This window comes from Paroedura picta, chromosome 3 (genome assembly GCF_049243985.1).
Source record: "Paroedura picta isolate Pp20150507F chromosome 3, Ppicta_v3.0, whole genome shotgun sequence".
In the NCBI taxonomy this organism is placed as follows: Eukaryota; Metazoa; Chordata; class Lepidosauria; order Squamata; family Gekkonidae; genus Paroedura; species Paroedura picta.
In genome coordinates this window covers 116,851,679-116,869,607 of record NC_135371.1, presented here as the reverse complement: position 1 = coordinate 116,869,607, position 17,929 = coordinate 116,851,679, and the positions used below count along the sequence as shown (strand labels likewise).

The 17,929-nt window shown below is 44.5% G+C and overlaps 1 protein-coding gene across 14 annotated transcripts in view; it reads left to right on the top strand.

Moving 5' to 3' along the window:
- The window catches only part of CACNA1A (calcium voltage-gated channel subunit alpha1 A), a 406,947-nt gene that overhangs the window by 268,384 nt on the left and 120,634 nt on the right, over positions 1-17,929 (top strand). For all 14 annotated transcript variants that reach the window (XM_077327283.1, XM_077327280.1, XM_077327282.1 and 11 more), the window contains 11 exons: positions 234-346; positions 1,076-1,207; positions 1,767-1,839; positions 3,327-3,444; positions 4,700-4,767; positions 5,542-5,648; positions 6,151-6,960; positions 9,091-9,557; positions 11,120-11,258; positions 12,017-12,146; positions 17,555-17,614. In XM_077327283.1, the coding sequence (XP_077183398.1) occupies positions 234-346; positions 1,076-1,207; positions 1,767-1,839; positions 3,327-3,444; positions 4,700-4,767; positions 5,542-5,648; positions 6,151-6,960; positions 9,091-9,557; positions 11,120-11,258; positions 12,017-12,146; positions 17,555-17,614 (2,217 nt within the window). The remainder of the gene's footprint in view (positions 1-233; positions 347-1,075; positions 1,208-1,766; positions 1,840-3,326; positions 3,445-4,699; positions 4,768-5,541; positions 5,649-6,150; positions 6,961-9,090; positions 9,558-11,119; positions 11,259-12,016; positions 12,147-17,554; positions 17,615-17,929) is intronic.

Here is a 17,929-nt window from a genome sequence, read left to right as displayed (position 1 = left end):
ATAATCGGAGGTATGCTTTTTCAGTGCCTAGTTTGTTTTGTGAGCTTTTGCCTTGGAGATTTGGAATCTAATTGTGAAGAGAGAAATGAGTGTGGGGAGGTGGACATTTGCAGCATGTTTCTGAGCAGAAGTTAAGGTTTCCAGATGATGGGGATTCCCCAGGACATGTTTCCGTTTAAAACAATGCAACTTAAAATGCCTGCCACTAAACTCACTGCTCTATTTTGGGGCAGGTTATTATTGGGAGCATCTTTGAGGTGATCTGGGCTGTGGTGAAGCCTGGCACCTCCTTTGGGATCAGCGTCTTACGAGCTCTCAGGTTACTGCGCATTTTCAAAGTCACAAAGTAAGTTTTCTTAGGTAATGTCCATATGGCTGTTTGGGTCTGGCTTGTGTCTGAAGGTGCAGTGGGGTGTTTTTTAAAGAGCTTTCACATGGCATAGTGGTGTTTGTGTACCTTCTATCTTTTCCCCATGCTTTCCCTAAACTTGCTTTGCTGTGGCTATGCTGGAAAGAGAGTCAGAGTGGGACAAATGCCACGTGGGCAAGAAAGTGAATATTTCCCCAGGTTCCATCGGCATCATGTTCCCTGCTGCCGCTCCTTGTGGCTGTCATTCCATCACCTCCAGTTCTAACGCCCCCCCCCCCAACTGCTAAGTAGCACATGGCGGAAGCCTTCTAGTGGTGCGCTGGGGAGACATAGCAGCCACTAATGACTCGGACAGGAAAAGAACAGGGAAGACAGTATGAGGATGCTTTGGGAGCCAAATTGCCATGTGAAAGTAGCCTTAATGGCAGTTTAACAATGTATGCACAGCTGTTGGCTACTACTTAAAACTGTGTGTCTGTCTGTCATGTTATTCTGTAAAATTAGCTTGTGATAACTGCTGTGCATAATATACAGACATTGCTTGTAAAATGAAGCTGGCTATGGCTACACGATGGTCTTCTGACCTGACCAAGCGAGGCCAGAATGGCAACTCTCTTTTATTTTGAAAAGAGTGCTTTCTCTGCGATGCTTTGTCCATGAAGATGAGGCTTTCTTCTATAGCTCACTTGTGGATTCCCTTGGCAGGTACTGGGCTTCCCTACGGAACCTAGTTGTATCTCTGCTGAACTCCATGAAGTCCATCATCAGCCTCCTTTTCCTCCTCTTCCTCTTCATCGTCGTCTTTGCCCTTTTGGGAATGCAGCTCTTTGGGGGCCAGTAAGTAATTGCAGCTCTTTGGAAGCCTGGCAGAAAGGGGGTGATTATGCCCTTCCTTGTTATATCCTTTGACACTTTATGTGGTACATTTCTGCAGTCATAATTACATTTGCATTAAAACAGAAATAATTTTCGTGTCATCACATTTTAGAAAATGCCAAGGATGAAGTTGGTCCTTGTTCAAATTTTATGTAGAGGAATTTTCCCCACCACTTCACTCAGGATCTGTTTCCTAGAGGGCTCTGACGAAAACCAAAAAAGCTACATAGATATCCAAGAAGCTAGTATTCCTGCCCTGTTTTATCTAAGACCTCTGAGGCTATAAACTGGAACTTCTGCTACTAGCAACAGTGTTTCTGCTGGACTTGGGAAGCTGTGATCACTTCAAGGCCACGCATATATGCATAACCACACAGAGACAACCACCCTCCCTTCTAGTGTCTTCAGTAACTGTGGTAGAGAAGCTAGAAGTGGTTGTTCTTGGGAGATGCAGGGTAGAAATGAAAAAGTAGCTCTCTATAACAATTGTTTGTGCTGAACTGTTCTCTCCCCTGTCCAGGTTCAATTTTGATCAAGGGACCCCTCCGACCAACTTCGACACTTTCCCAGCAGCAATAATGACAGTATTTCAGGTATGGTGGGTGGTAAGAAGGTACCTGCTTATTAGTATATCTAGACCTTGCCCTTCTATCTTTCCTTCACATGAACTCATGCTTTTTTGTTCTTGCAAAGGCTTTCTAGAAATATGGAAAATGTATTTCATAAGGGATTAACTTACATAGGACAAACTAGGAAATGATATTATGGTCAGTGATACAGTAACAGAATGAGGTGCAAATTGCTGATATTAATAGTAGATACTGTGCCAAAACAGCCCCTGCTCCATATTGTCCCTTTAAGGTGTCTACGCCTTAATGGTCTTCCTGAGTCTCCACCCAGGGACACACCATTTTTCAGGCTCACCCAACCCTTGGAGGGGGGTCTCTTGTGTTTCCCCTTACTGCCACCTGCTGTTCAATTTCAGAATTATTTGCCAAGAGGGGCAGTACTCCCAGCTTTCCTTCTCTACTGACAATTAAGGTTCTACCTACTTCCCACATCTGCTACCCAGTGACTAGTTACCACAGGGGTAATATACTGCACTTGCACAGGAATTGATGATCTAGGAACTCACTACCTTCATTCCCCGGCACCCATTCTGAATAGCATATTCAAAAAGTGGAGGTGTAAGTGAGATGGAGCAAACTATCAACATTTAAATTAGAGCAGAATTTATTAAAAGGAAACAGTTCACACATAGCACAGCAAAGGACTGAGCAAGAAATGCAAAAGAAACATTGCTTACACACAATCTATTCTTCCTCAATTCTGTACATGCCCCAGCTGCTCTTACTCTAAGGGAGGCTCTTTAAATTTAGAAGTTACAGCAATCTAAAATCTTCTCATTACTTTGGAGCCTTTGTCTGGGCAGCCAGCGCTTTGTCTGCTCCATGTGACAATGGAGATGGTGCCCACAGCTGCTGCTTCCAGGTAAAATCTACCAAATGGACATTGCAAAATGGTTGCCTTTCCCTTCATGCCATGGAATTTTATCTTCTCTCTCTGACCACCCACACTGTGGGTCAGATCTTTCCTTCTTGCATTCACCAGGAAGATCCTATTTATCTTCTTGCATTTCAAGTCTCAGTTGCCTTCTGGATGTAAGATTCCAACAAAGCTAAGAGGTGGCAACTTCATTTGTCTTCAGCCAGGTTGGCCACTTTTCCTTAGAAAGCTTCGATGTCCCCATATTCACTAGAGCCATTGGTATGATGAAGGATACTTGGAAGCAATTGACTTCCCACCCCCTCCTGTTTGTCTCCTGTGCGCACACACACAAAAAAACCTTTTAAAAAAAAGCTCAAGGTTTGTGCTGAGCCCAGGCCTCAAAATAAAATGCATTTCTCGACAGGTTCCATGAAAAATGTCCAGAAATTCTTTTAATTTTAATAGTTAAAGATGGTATCATTTTCCTTGCATGAAGATTAATGAAGTTATTCTGTAGTATTATCAGGGATAGAGAATCTATCAGCTTTGTGTCTGGTAGCTGAAATTTCTAGTTCTATGTTATGTCTTTTAGATCTTGACTGGTGAAGACTGGAATGCAGTGATGTATGATGGTATCCAATCTCAGGGTGGTGTCAATAAAGGAATGGTGTTCTCAATCTATTTCATTGTACTGACCTTGTTTGGTAACTGTATCCTTTGTTGAAAAATACAATTGTTCTTTACACATATGGGACTATACTGTGAACTCTGAGAGATGATTATACCAACAGCAGGAGCTTGGAAGCCAGATTTCCTCAGTAGTTCTCCCAGCTTAGTTTTTTACTTTGATGATTCTGGCAAGTATCTGCTTTCTCCCTTTCTCCATTTAGAAAGTGATGCACAGCCTGTTCAGTCAGCAGGGGGCAGTCCATGAATGTGTACCACCTAGAAATTGCTGGGGATAGGCACAAACATAGAAAATGCAGTTTGATTTACGGTGTGCCTGGTTGGCGAACCACAAACCATCATAAATTTTGTAGTGCTAAACAAACTGTTCCAGTTTGTAAAGTGATAGAACGGGCCCTTGGCATGTTAGAGTCACCAACCTCACAGTAGGTCTCCAGCTGACTCTCTTCTGCATACTCTTCAAGTTTGATTTCAGGGTTCAGGGTGCAGCCCCTTCCCAAAGAAGGTGTCCCCAGGAAAGTACTTTCTGGGGAAATGACAGAGACAGGTTCAGGAATGTACAGAATGGACCCCAACAAGATAAAGACAGCAAACTCTTAGAGGACCTTCTCCTGATACTCCTCTACATGCCATCCAAGTTATGTGCAGATTGGCCTTTAGGGGTGTGAGTTATGGCCCCCCAAAGCAGATGCCCCCAGAAAAACAATTTTGAGTGTAGTGTCAGGCACAGGTTCAAAAGTGCAAAATACACACACAAGGAACCTGTTGCTTTGATGTTTAGTAAACATTTTGATTGAGTGGTGACAGTGTGTCTGGAAATGTGTCCATTTGTGAACTGCCACAAACAGCTGGAAAGTTTGTGGAAAGTTTGTGCTAGAACTTTAAATTGTGAACCAGGAACCAGCCAAAATTCATTAGAAAGTTTAGTTTGTGAGCCAGTTCATGCCCATCCCTAGAGATAGCATCTTAGTCAGCCAGAACTGTTTATAGAAACTAAAGCTTATTGCAAGGCAGTCTAGCCTTCTTAAAATCTGAAATCATACAGTAATTGGGGGCATGCATTTTGTAGATAGTGTAATACATTAAAATTGAACCAAAGATTGTGATGGATGAATCTGTTCTTTCTCAGGTAAGCAGTGTAGGTTAAGTCATCTGCGGCCTGGCCATAACTTACAGGAAATTCCTGCAAGGGAAGCTCAGGCATTAGAATACTCATGCAATAGCCAAGTGGAGTTGTATTACAGTTGCAGTTGCTTTGCCTTCACTCTCAACATCCAGACACCTTGCTCAATGTCTTCTTGGCTATCGCTGTGGATAATCTAGCCAATGCACAGGAACTCACCAAGGTGAGATATCTTTTCCAGCATAAGAGCCCAGGACACTGTAGGAATGATTTATAATTAAATACAATAGTTGATTGATACTTGAAGGAGATAAGGGAGAGTCCATATTTCCCTTGAATAGAATTGTGAGTAGTGTCTAGTCAGAACTGGTATTAATTTGTAGCATCATTCATGTGATCATAAGGTAGGTTATAGTTCCTTAACTGGACAAGCTTCATTTATACCTGGTTGCTTTTGACTGAGGCATATATAAATCTCAGACATTCTGAATTGGCACCCTTGAAACATTGAAAACCATATGTGAGCTTTGTTAATTTTGGTGCTGGCTACTGCCACTCCCCGGGCCAGTGCAGCTAACACGCCAAGTCAGAAATAGCCATGTCAGCACCTCATGCTACATGGTACTTCTTCCTAACCCTTCCTTCATTTCCAGTTTTGTATTGAAGCACATTTAGGAAGCGTTTGTATGCTTGGAAGAAGACTTCATGTTTCCTTTTCTCTCTTGTTTTCATTTTACTGTTCCTCTGCTGTAAATGCACTTTGCTGCTTACTTAGGAAATTCACCCTCTTTCCTGAATATGAATCAAAGGGACTGGTATGAAAAGCCCATTATTGAAGGCCTTCTCCCATGAGAAGTTAGTTGCCTTGTGGTCAAAGTCATAGGCACAGACTCCTTTTTTGTGATACTGGCATTTAGTTAGCCAAGAAATGAACACCAAACTTTTTCATCATGGTTTAAGGCAATGGAAGCTTATTTATATTATACGGACTTCACAGGATGAACAAGAAGAAGAAGAAGCAGCCAATCAGAAACTTGCCCTCCAGAAAGCAAAAGAGGTAGCAGAAGTGAGCCCTTTGTCTGCAGCCAACATGTCGATAGCGGTGTAAGTCCTGTATTTAGCTTCTGTCCCACATGATCTTTGGGTACTTTTTTGCACTGACATAGTCAGTCAGTCAGTCGGTAACCTTTTATTGGCATAAACACTGACATAGTTAGGCAGGTTTGCCTGCAGGTCTGATTCTCAATGAGTGGTCTGCAGTCAGGGTGACATACATCTAGGCTCATTTCAAGCACTGACAATACCAAATGCAGCCTACCACCTGAACGCTGTCCCCAATTTTGCATGCGGCTTCAAGCAGAACCAATTAGGTGCAAACTAAGATTTGCATTCTAGAATCTTATGTAAATTCCCATCTTTTGACTTGTATGTTGCTCCACTGATACATTCTGACTGCATCTGAAAAACTGATGTATTGACTGGGTTTAGTTGACTGAATTCAGAAATTAGAAATTCAATACTGGAAAATTAGAACTTGTTGAGGCTATGGCGTTAGGCAGGAATTCTTGTATTGAGGGTGTGTTTCAAGTATCTGCTTTTTCTTCAGGAAAGAACAACAAAAAAACCAGAAAGCCAGCAAATCAGTATGGGAGCAGCGGACAAGTGAGATGCGGAAGCAGAATCTGTTGGCAAGTCGGGAAGCACTATACAATGAAATGGATCCCGAGGATCGCTGGAAGGTCAATTATGCCCGGCAGATGCGACCAGACATGAAAACCCACTTAGACCGGCCATTAGTGGTAGATCCTCAGGAGAATCGCAACAACAACACCAACAAGACACGTCCCAGTGAACCACCCCTGGACCAACACTTTGGACAGCAGAGGCCTGAGGAATTCCTACGAAAGCCCCCTCGCTATCACGAGCATGCCCGGGATCCTCATGCTTATGAGCGCCCTGACTCAGGAAGCTTTGAGCCACGACGCCCACGGAGCAGCAGTAAAGAGATTGACTTTGTTCAAGAAGGCAGGTACCATGAGATGGATTATCCCAGCAAGGAGCACAATTCTATCATTGAACGTAGTTATCGTGGTGACTGTGACTCAGAGCGCATCAAAGTCTTGGACCCACATCGCCATCACCGAGGCAGCAAAGAAAGCCGAAGTGGGTCTCCCCGTGCAGGCGATGGTGATCAGGAGCACCGGCGGCATCGTGCTCACCGCCGGACACCAGATGAGGGAGGCAGTGAGGAGACTGGCAAAGGTGAGCGCCGGCCTCGACACCGTGAGGGGAGCAGGCCTGCGCGGGGTGATGTTGATGGGGAACAGCCTGATGGAGAAAGGCGCCGACGGCACCGGCATACTGCACAGTCCACCTATGACGCCGATGGCAAGGAGCGCCGACATCGGCGCCGGAAGTGAGTAGGGGTAGAAAAGAAGCATGATTATTGGAGGCTGCTCTGAAATTCTGGGACATTGTTTGCTCGTAGAACCACCAAAGCCCTTTGGAATATTAAGCTTCTTAAGTTTTGTGTAAAGTTAAAATATTACTGGTCTCCTTTAAGAGCCATTGAGATTACTTACTCTGTGGAATATGTTCGGGTTATTATTATTTATTTCATTTATATGCTGCTGTTCCCTATGGTTCAGGGCAGCGCAGAAAGTTTAAAATTCCTACAACTGGTATAAATAGTGTAATATTGTATTACATAGTATAACACTAGTATAACTGCATTACAGTGGCAAAATGTAATAAATGGTCCATCTAGGGAATAGGATGGATATATATAGATGTAAATGGGTGAGTTCAGGAAAGGAAGCCAGCAGATGCTAACAGTAGGCCTCAACCATACGCCTGGTCGAACAACTCTGTCTTGCAAACCTTGTAGAACACTTTAAGGTTTTGCAGGGCTCTGATCTAGTTAGGCAAAGCATTCCACCAAGGTGAGACCAAAAAGGCCCTGAGGCCTAATTGTAGCCCTTTTTTCAGGGGGGGAGGGGCAAAGAGGGAAAGGCAGTCCTGCAGATATGATGATCCCAGACTGTTTAGGGCTTTAAAGGTGACAACCAAAACTTTGAACCTGATCTGGTCCTCAGTCTGGAACCAATGCAGCTAGGAGATCACTGCTTGCATATGTGCTCTCAATTGGGTTCCAGTTAGGACCCATCTTGCTGCCTTTTGAACCAGTTGAAGTTTCCGGAGCAAGTTGAAAGGCAGCCCTGTGCAGAGCAAGTTGCAGTAATCTAGCCTAGAGGTGACCGTTGCATGTGCACTGTGGCTAGATCAGATGTCGACGGGTAAGGTGCCAATTGATCGGATGCTGACAGGTAAGGAGCCAGTTTTCTGACATGAGATCTGGCCAGAGGGCTCAATAAGATTTAAAATAAAAACAACTTTTAATGAGGGTGACATTTGTGACCTTCCTTTCTGTAAAGCGAAAGCAGAATTCTTTTTTGCAAATGCATACATAAAATGAGAGCAGGTGGGATCTTTTTCTTGAAATTGCCCCTTTGTTCACTTGCATTGGAACTAGTAGCTCATAAAGGAAGTGGGTGAAATTTATCTCAGTTTCTAAACAGTAGATCCATATTGCTGAACTGAGAGAGGGTTGGGCAGAAGAAGCTTAGATTTTAGCAGAGCTGTGCTGGAGGTGCATGGATTAGGATAATATGGCATGTGTGACGGTCATGTGCACTTTGCAATGTACAATAATGGAGCTCTTCCACAAAACGGAGCTCTTCCGCCAGGTTTATGGTTGAGGCTGGGGTCGGCGAGGTAGATCAATGCCCCCCACCCTGGGTATGAGTAGTACATCGTCAACTTCCTTCCTCACCCCTCCTGTAGTAAGGGATGGGTGGACTTTTTTCCCTGCCATGTTGGAATTTTTTTGTCTTTTAATGGGGGTTTTAATGGGGGTTTTATAAGACTTTGTAACCCATCACGAGCCGATTCAGAAGTGGCAGGGAATAAATTGAGATAACAACAACAACAACAACAATAATAATAGTCACAGTTGGTTGACGAGAATGATGTGGCCATTACAAGAACTGGAGATTTTAAATCCTGGTTGTTACTAAAGGTAAAGGTATCCCCTGTGCAAGCACCGAGTCATGTCTGACCCTTGGGGTGACGCCCTCTAGCGTTTTCATGGCAGACTCAATACGGGGTGGTTTGCCAGTGCCTTCCCCAATCATGACCGTTTACCCCCCAGCAAGCTGGGTACTCATTTTACCGACCTCGGAAGGATGGAAGGCTGAGTCAACCTTGAGCCGGCTGCTGGGATTGAACTCCCAGCCTCATGGGCAAAGCTTTCAGACGGCTGCCTTACCACTCTGCGCCACAAGAGGCTCTTTGGTTGTTACTACACTTATATATATTTATATATATATAAACTTATAAAGTGCACTTTGCAATGTACAATAAACTACACTTATATATATTTATATATATATACACTTATATATATATATGGTTGTTACTACACTTATATATATTGTAGCGACCAGCAGACCTTGTCTTGATCCCCACTTTTTCTTACATACTACAGAGAGAACCAAGGCTCCAACCTTCCACCTGGACCAAACCTGTCTACTACACGGCCTATCCAACAAGATATGGGACGCTTAGAGCCCCCAGTGGCTGAGGATATTGACAACATGAAGAACAATAAGCTGGCAACCAATGAAACCTCAGATCCTCATCCCATCAGCCACCCTCAGAATCTTACCAAAGGAGGCAGTCACCCGAACTCCATACCAAGCCACATCCCTCAAAACCTACCTGTTCCCTTAGATCAGCCACTCCCTAACTCTCAGAATTCTGCCAGTCGTCGTGTGCCCAATAATCCGGGTAATCCATCCAACCCAGGACCCCCTAAGAACCCTGAGAACAGCCTCATCGTTACCAACCCCACCACCCAGAACAATCCACCCCAAACCACTAAGAAACCAGAACATACAGCAGTGGAGATCCCACCCACTTTCCCACCGCTAATTAATAATGCTATCATGCAAGGTGAGTCTTTTGGGGACAGGCCTGCAACTGCACATCCTTAGAGTTAGATATTTGAAGTCAGGGGTAGGCTTTGTTTCATTTTCGTGAGACAGTGGGAACAACAGGTAATGGATAGACCAAGCTGCAGTCATGGTAATGGATGGAGCAAGCAGTTCAGCACACCTACTTGGGGGAAGAAGTAAATTCTGTCTATTCTTTTTGACTATGTAGCTATGTTACAGCAAGTTATTTACATCCAAGCCAATACTAGAAATCACTGATTTTTTGTATGCCTTTTCTTTGGATGTGGATTGTGTGGGTATGTATCGGTATGTCCTCTATATAGCAGCGGTCCCCAACCCCTGGTCTGGGGACCGGGACCGGTCCGTGGATCAGTCAGTACTGGGCCGCGGGTCCTCCTCGTCCTCCTCCCCGGCTGCTGCCTCGAGGGCTGCCCTGCCACTCTGCCAACGGCTCACTTTTGGTGCTCTCCAGCAGCCGCCATGGCTGGGGCTCCCCCTCGGCATGGCACTGTGCAGCTGCTGCTGGCAGTGCCCCCCAGTGGGCGGTGGGAAGTCAGGGGCTGCTGACAGTGCCCCCCAGTGGGCGGCGGGAAGTCAGGGGCTGCTGGCAGTGCCCCCCAGTGGGCAGCGGGAAGTCAGGGGCACCGGCGGGAAAGCAAGTGGAGCAGGGGCTCAGGCAGCGGCGGTGATGTCCCTCAGCAAAAGACTACCCCCCCCGGCCCTCAGTAACATTGTCAAGCGTTGACCGGTCCCCGATGATAAAAAGGTTGGGGACCACTGCTCTATAGTGTTTGAATGTATTTGTTGATATGTCTGTACATTACTGGAGTCCTGCAGGTGCATAGGATCTTTTTAGATGATTGCATAGGTATCTGTCACAGCAGCCTGAGAATATAACTGTTGTCATACAGTGAAGATGAACACTCACCGTATGTTGCACTGTCAAAGAGCCCCAGGCACAGAGTAGGATGAAACTATACTTGACAGATAACAAATAAATATGGTACATTTATGGGTTGTAAGTGCCCTTGAATCTTTTATGGAAAGACAGCAGATAAATCGAATTGTTAAGTGAATAAATATCTGGGACTCTGTATTTGTGTAGACATATGCCAGTGTGCCAGTCCATTCAGCCTGTGACTCTGCATCTCTCCATAGTATTCCTCTGATAATTCCCCCAAAACAAATAGTCTACCAGGGGTGGCCAAACTGTGACTCTCCAGATGTCCATGGACTACAATTCCCATGAACTACAGTTCCTATGTGCTGGCAGGGGCTCATGGGAATTGTAGTCCATGGACATCTGGAGAGCCACAGTTTGGCCACCCCTGGTAATGGCACTTCATGAACAGAACCGACTTCATCAAACATCTCCCTGTTCTCCCGTCTCCTCTGGGATGAACCTCCTGAAATGGGTCGACTGCAGTAGAATCGGGCCATTCAGCAGTTCAACACAAGTTTCACCTTATCTGGCATGGGCTGAATCCTTACTAAGTAGGCATAGAGAAAGTAACCCTTTGAGGTTGACCACACTCACTTTGCACTTCTCCTGCTTGCCAGTGAATAAGAACGCCAACCCTGAGCCTCTGCCCAAGAAGGAGGAAGAGAAAAAGGAGGAAGAAGATGATGATGGAGGACAGGATGGGCCTAAGCCTATGCCACCGTACAGCTCCATGTTCATCCTTTCCACCACTAATCCGTGAGTGTTTGTTGGACTTTGCAGGAATGCAACAGGCTGCCAAAATGTGAATGCCATAACCCACACAGCATTAAAATAAGAAAACAGATTAATTGACTGGGTCATTCCATATTAGTGATTTGATTCAAATGAGTGACTCTTCATATTGCAAGGTAGGGGTAGTCAAACTGCAGCCCTCCAGATGTCCATGGACTACAATTCCCAGAACTCCTGGGAATTGTAGTCCATGGACATCTGGAAGGCCGCAGTTTGATTACCCCTGTTGCAAGGGCTGGATTTTTGGAGCACTGATTGAGGAGAAATACCAACCTCTCTGTTTGCATTTTTATTTATTTTTATTTATTTATTTGTTCAATTTATTTCCTGCTCCTATCAGCAAACCACCTCACAGCGGGTTACATAGATAAAAAGATAAAACCCCACATAAAAATTAAAAGCCATTTCACCCCCCCCCATCACACCCTATTTCCAACTACCCCTCTCCCAGTGCCTCAGGGGAAAAACCGGGGTGCCATCAATCCTATTAGGTATTAATTGTTGCTTAAACTTGAACAGAGAAAGAAGAGTATCATACTGGTGGGGTTCAAACGGTTGATCCAGAACAGTGCCAGGAGTTTCTAGAAAGGTTGGCATATGATCCAGAACCCAAGGCTGGTGTTGGTGGTCGTCAACAGATGCTTTATACAGCAGGGGAAAGGTACCCATCTGCCCAGCACTGGTGCCTCTTAATAAAGCATGCCTTTGCATATTGGTTGCAGATTCCGGAGGCTGTGCCATTACATTGTCAACCTACGTTACTTTGAGATCTCCATCCTGATGGTGATTGCCATGAGTAGCATTGCACTAGCCGCTGAAGATCCTGTGCAGCCAAGTGCTCCCCGAAACAATGTAAGCTTTATTTACATAGCCTTGTCTTCTATGAATCTCTTGAAGTTCCTGTTCTTCCGCTTCCTAGCTATGAAGATGAAAATTTCGGGTACTGAAACAAATTGCTTTTAAGCTTCAAGTTAGCTTTCAAAGGGGCTCAAAGGATTTGAAATCTAACACAAATGACAATTAAGGTTTGATACCAAATGTCCCTTGGGGATGACAATTCCCAGCTGAGTTGGATCTAAGCATGATGGAAAGGTGTCTAGCCACTTCTTCTCCCTCTCTCTGATGGCCCCTTCTTTGGCATTTGGAAGGAGGACTCAGCTGCCACTGAATCTAGCATGTCTGGCTGCTCTCTGAACTCTCTCTTAGGTATCATCAGTTTGAAATGTCTCACGTTTCAAAGGGAGCAACAATAGGGCACCTATATTTAAAACATTCCACCCCAGGCTGACCAAAATATCCCTGGACAGGACTCGTGTAGATAACTGCAAAGAAAGCGAGCACATTTCTCACTGGCATCATTGCCTCTGCAGTCACTGTTTATTTCATGATCTAGTTTGCTGGCCTAATCCTGGAGGGAAGCTGAACAGTGTCCCGGGAGGGAGGGCTGGAAGGCTTTCCCAAACTTCACCTCAGCAGACCAAGGAGTTCTGATGCTTTGTCATTGTTGCTGTCTTTCTCATTTTTAGGCCAAATTAGCCAAGAAATTTTGTACGTATTTCAGTTCAAGGTGGCCACAGGATGAGTGGGAAGAAGACTGTGATCTAGGTGAAGGGTAGTTTATGCTTTCCTGCGTGTTCCTCTCTCAACTGCTGTTTGCCTATGGGAAAGATCAGAGCAAGCCAACAGCCTTCTGATAATCTTTTTAAAAAGTGATTAGGGGTGGATTGTTCTTCCCAGGCTGCTTCAGGGTGATTTTCCATGGTACTCTGGTTGCTGATGCAATTCTGTGGGAAATCACCCTTGCAGTAGAGATTCCAGACATCCCAGTGTAATCTAGTGAAGAAATCTGGGTGAAATCACCCTTGCAGTAGAGATTCCAGACATCCCAGTGTGACCTAGTGGAGAAATCTGTGGGAAATCACCCTTGCAGCAGAGATTCCAGACATCCCAGTGTGATCTAGTGGAGAAATCGGGTGAAATCACCCTTGCAGTAGAGATTCCAGACATCCCAGTGTGATCTAGTGGAGAAATCTGGGTGAAATCACCCTTGCAGTAGAGATTCCAGACATCCCAGTGTGACCTAGTGGAGAAATCTGTGGGAAATCACCCTTGCAGCAGAGATTCCAGACATCCCAGTGTGATCTAGTGGAGAAATCGGGTGAAATCACCCTTGCAGTAGAGATTCCAGACATCCCAGTGTGATCTAGTGGAGAAATCTGGGTGAAATCACCCTTGCAGTAGAGATTCCAGACATCCCAGTGTGATCTAGTGGAGAAATCTGGGTGAAATCACCCTTGCAGTAGAGATTCCAGACATCCCAGTGTGATCTAGTGGAGAAATCTGGGTGAAATCACCCTTGCAGTAGAGATTCCAGACATCCCAGTGTAATCTAGTGAAGAAATCTGGGTGAAATCACCCTTGCAGTAGAGATTCCAGACATCCCAGTGTAATCTAGTGAAGAAATCTGGGTGAAATCACCCTTGCAGTAGAGATTCCAGACATCCCAGTGTGACCTAGTGGAGAAATCTGTGGGAAATCACCCTTGCAGTAGAGATTCCAGACATCCCAGTGTAATCTAGTGAAGAAATCTGGGTGAAATCACCCTTGCAGTAGAGATTCCAGACATCCCAGTGTAATCTAGTGAAGAAATCTGGGTGAAATCACCCTTGCAGTAGAGATTCCAGACATCCCAGTGTGATCTAGTGGAGAAATCTGGGTGAAATCACCCTTGCAGTAGAGATTCCAGACATCCCAGTGTAATCTAGTGAAGAAATCTGGGTGAAATCACCCTTGCAGTAGAGATTCCAGACATCCCAGTGTAATCTAGTGAAGAAATCTAGGTGAAATCACCCTTGCAGTAGAGATTCCAGACATCCCAGTGTGACCTAGTGGAGAAATCTGTGGGAAATCACCCTTGCAGCAGAGATTCCAGACATCCCAGTGTGATCTAGTGGAGAAATCGGGTGAAATCACCCTTGCAGTAGAGATTCCAGACATCCCAGTGTGATCTAGTGGAGAAATCTGGGTGAAATCACCCTTGCAGTGGAGATTCCAGACATCCCAGTGTGATCTAGTGGAGAAATCGGGTGAAATCACCCTTGCAGTAGAGATTCCAGACATCCCAGTGTGATCTAGTGGAGAAATCTGGGTGAAATCACCCTTGCAGTAGAGATTCCAGACATCCCAGTGTGATCTAGTGGAGAAATCTGGGTGAAATCACCCTTGCAGCAGAGATTCCAGACATCCCAGTGTGATCTAGTGGAGAAATCGGGTGAAATCACCCTTGCAGTAGAGATTCCAGACATCCCAGTGTGATCTAGTGGAGAAATCTGGGTGAAATCACCCTTGCAGTGGAGATTCCAGACATCCCAATGTAATCTAGTGAAGAAATCTGGGTGAAATCACCCTTGCAGTGGAGATTCCAGACATCCCAGTGTGATCTAGTGGAGAAATCTGGGTGAAATCACCCTTGCAGTAGAGGTTCCAGACATCCCAGTGTAATTTCTGTGCATTTTAGTAGTGGTTTCCCTTTCATGCTTGATGTACATTGAACCCCCTCCTCCATGTTTTCACATGACTGTCAGGATTCTCCACACAAGCCCCAAGAGTTCTAAGTTTAAAAGAGTTCTAATCTTTTGTTGATTAAAATTGTGAACTCGTAACAAAGAAGAAACAAATGAAAATTTATTTCGCCTGCAGATCTCCTTTTGGTTTGGGTTCATTACTTGGAGGAATCGACGGTTCAGCTACTAGGATTCTCCACATTACATAGAAATAACTTAAGAAACTAAACTCCATGTATTAGTAATTATCTAGGACAATTCTTCCCTCCCTCCCTAAAAGGCAGGCTGAGTTGTGGGTGGTTATCTTCTGCTTTAAAAAAAAAAAAAAGAGCATCAATAATGCTGCATAGGAGTAATACAATACTTTTACTTTTAACAGTTAAAAATGTATTTCCAGAGCCTTTGGCAATCCCCTCCCCTCTATCTATAAGGCCAGTGATTATCTTCTGTTTATGCTAATTGTTGCCAGGAACAGATTCCTTGCAGTCATCAACAAATGAAAAGAGTAACTGTAGTACTTCACTGAAGTCTGCAATTATAGTATCTCCCCTTTAGACACCAGAAACTGGTCCTATGGATAGCAACCTGTCCAGGAAATGGCATTTTTGCAGGTTTAAAATAAAGGAAAATTTGTGTGTGGAAAGAATGGGCTGTTAATGGACAATGTCATAAAGAAACATGAAGAAGTACCAATCGGGTGCCGGAAATGGGAAAGATCCTTGATTTGGAAGCAGCCCTCCTCCTAATATCATAATATTACAGCCTCTTGCTACAGAAGGAGACAGAAATAAAAGCAAAAACCTTGTCCCTTTTTCATGACTTCCGGAGCAAGGCAGCTGGGTTTAAATAGGTCACGAGGCAGGCGGTAGCGGAATGGGTGGGGGGGGGGGAAATAAATCACGGCCAGGCTCTGCAAGCAGCTTACGCTGCACTTTCTTTTTCAAGAGCTTTGCTGGACAGATTTGGTGCAATATCCCCAAGAAAAAATGTGTGAAATAATTAGAGCAGTATCCCCACTGGGGATGGGTAAGAAGCAGGGTTGGTTGATACCCTCGATTTCTGTATTGCGGTCACTAATAAAAGAAGCCTTTGTGCTAGGATTAGGGTTGAAATAATAAAATACATTCTGATCATCAAAGGATCCCAAATCCATTTACCAGATGAACAGAAGGTTCAGGGGGCCCAGAACAGGCATCCAGCTTCCCTACTTCCTAGCAGGAATAATTTGCCCTAAGGAGACCTAGTCCGGTCTACAGTGGAGGTAGAAAGCACTGCTGCACTGACTGTTCACTCAAAGCACAGCTGTAGCATCCTGTGTGGCAGCACTGAATGATTTTGTAGCCTGGCCAGAAATTTTCAGGAAATGAAACAAAATTTGAGAAGAAAAGTTACAGAAAAGTGTACAAAATCCTTTTGAGCTTTGGATATTTTCTGTACCACCAGTGACAGGGGCCAGCTGGTTGGGTATTGCATTAAAACAATCTAGAATTATGTTGATAAACTGAATGTATTATATATTATTTTTAAATGTTGAATTTTGTGACTGTGGTTAGTGAGCTGTGCACCTCACAATTCCTTAACTCCGTGGCACTCTCTCTGTTTCATGAGATCCCGCTCCTGCTCATCTTGTGGCTATCAACACCACAAGAATTTCTCACGTCCTTTTCCCTGTATCTCAAGTCTCCTGAAAGAGCTTTTCTTGCACGAGATTGAACAAGCTTTGTTGCTTGCTTTCAAACCATTTACAGTCCAATATCCTTCCTGTTCCTAACAGCATCAACTTTCAAGGGATGAGCCAGAGCAGCCATGAAGATAGATTGCTGCAAGCTGGTTATTGGCAGTAGCTTTACAATGAGAACTCCATAATGTTGATGGGAGGAATAATAATACATTTATTTTTATAGCCCACCCTTCTCAACAGACTCAGGGCAGGTGACATCAGTAAAATAACAATAAGTACAATTGTGTATGTTTATATCTAATATTATTTAAAATTAAATAATCAGGCTTTAAAATAATATTTAAAATTAAATAATTAGGCTTTAAAATAGTTAAAACTGCTTACCTTATAGTTTTTAACTCCTGGGTTTGGTTAGTGTTCTGATTGGTGGAGGTAGGCTGGTTCTCAAGCAGGGAGGCCAGCGTCTCCATGGCATCATTTCCTGGCCTCAGCCATAGGCCTGGCGAAACAGTTCTGTCTTACAGCCCCCCCCCCCGATCCCGAGGGGCCCTGATCTCATTAGGGAGAGCATTCCACCCAGCCAGAGTCAGGGCTGAAAAGGCTCTGGCCCCAGTCAAATCCAGTTTTATTTCTTCGAGGCTGGGGACCCTGAGCAGATTTTTAGTTGCTTGATCTTGGTTGATATAACTAGAGTTAGATATTCAGAATCCTAACCCAAAGTGACACCCTGGAACACTGTCCATTGTCTAGCTGCTGATGCAATTCTAGAAGTTCAACCAGGATGCCCTATAGATTACTTCAGTGATTTTTGGGTTGCTTATAGGGCCTTTCTCCTTGTCACTTGGAGCCTTTTCCTCTGAGTGCTTCCATTTGAAATGTATTTCTGCATAGGTGTTGCTCCCATCATAGTGACCTCAGGTCTGGAGTCAAGGGCTGACTGGGATTTGTGTCTCCAAAGGCCTGAGCTGGCTTGTCTGTACACTGTTACTGTATCTCTACTTCTTTCCTCTCTGTAGGTTCTCCGTTACTTTGACTATGTCTTTACAGGTGTCTTCACCTTTGAAATGGTCGTTAAGGTTAGTAATTGGTGGGTCTGGATCTTGGGTCTGTAATCCCAGGGTGCTTGTGGTTTGCTTACCTGCCTGTGGGACAGAGAATTTCAAACCACAGGAGCATAAGTAGGCAGGGGTGAAGTGGGGCCAAATATTAATTAGCAAACATAAGAAATATATTCCCCTCCTCTCCCAAGTAAACCTTTTGCTGACAGCTGTTCACCAGCTGTTGCTCCTTCAGTGCCATTTGCTTTGTTCTGTTGCATGGAACTGCTCAGTTCAGGATTGCATTGGGAAAGTCGTGAGTTTGTAGTACTGCAAAGCTCATCATATTTGGCT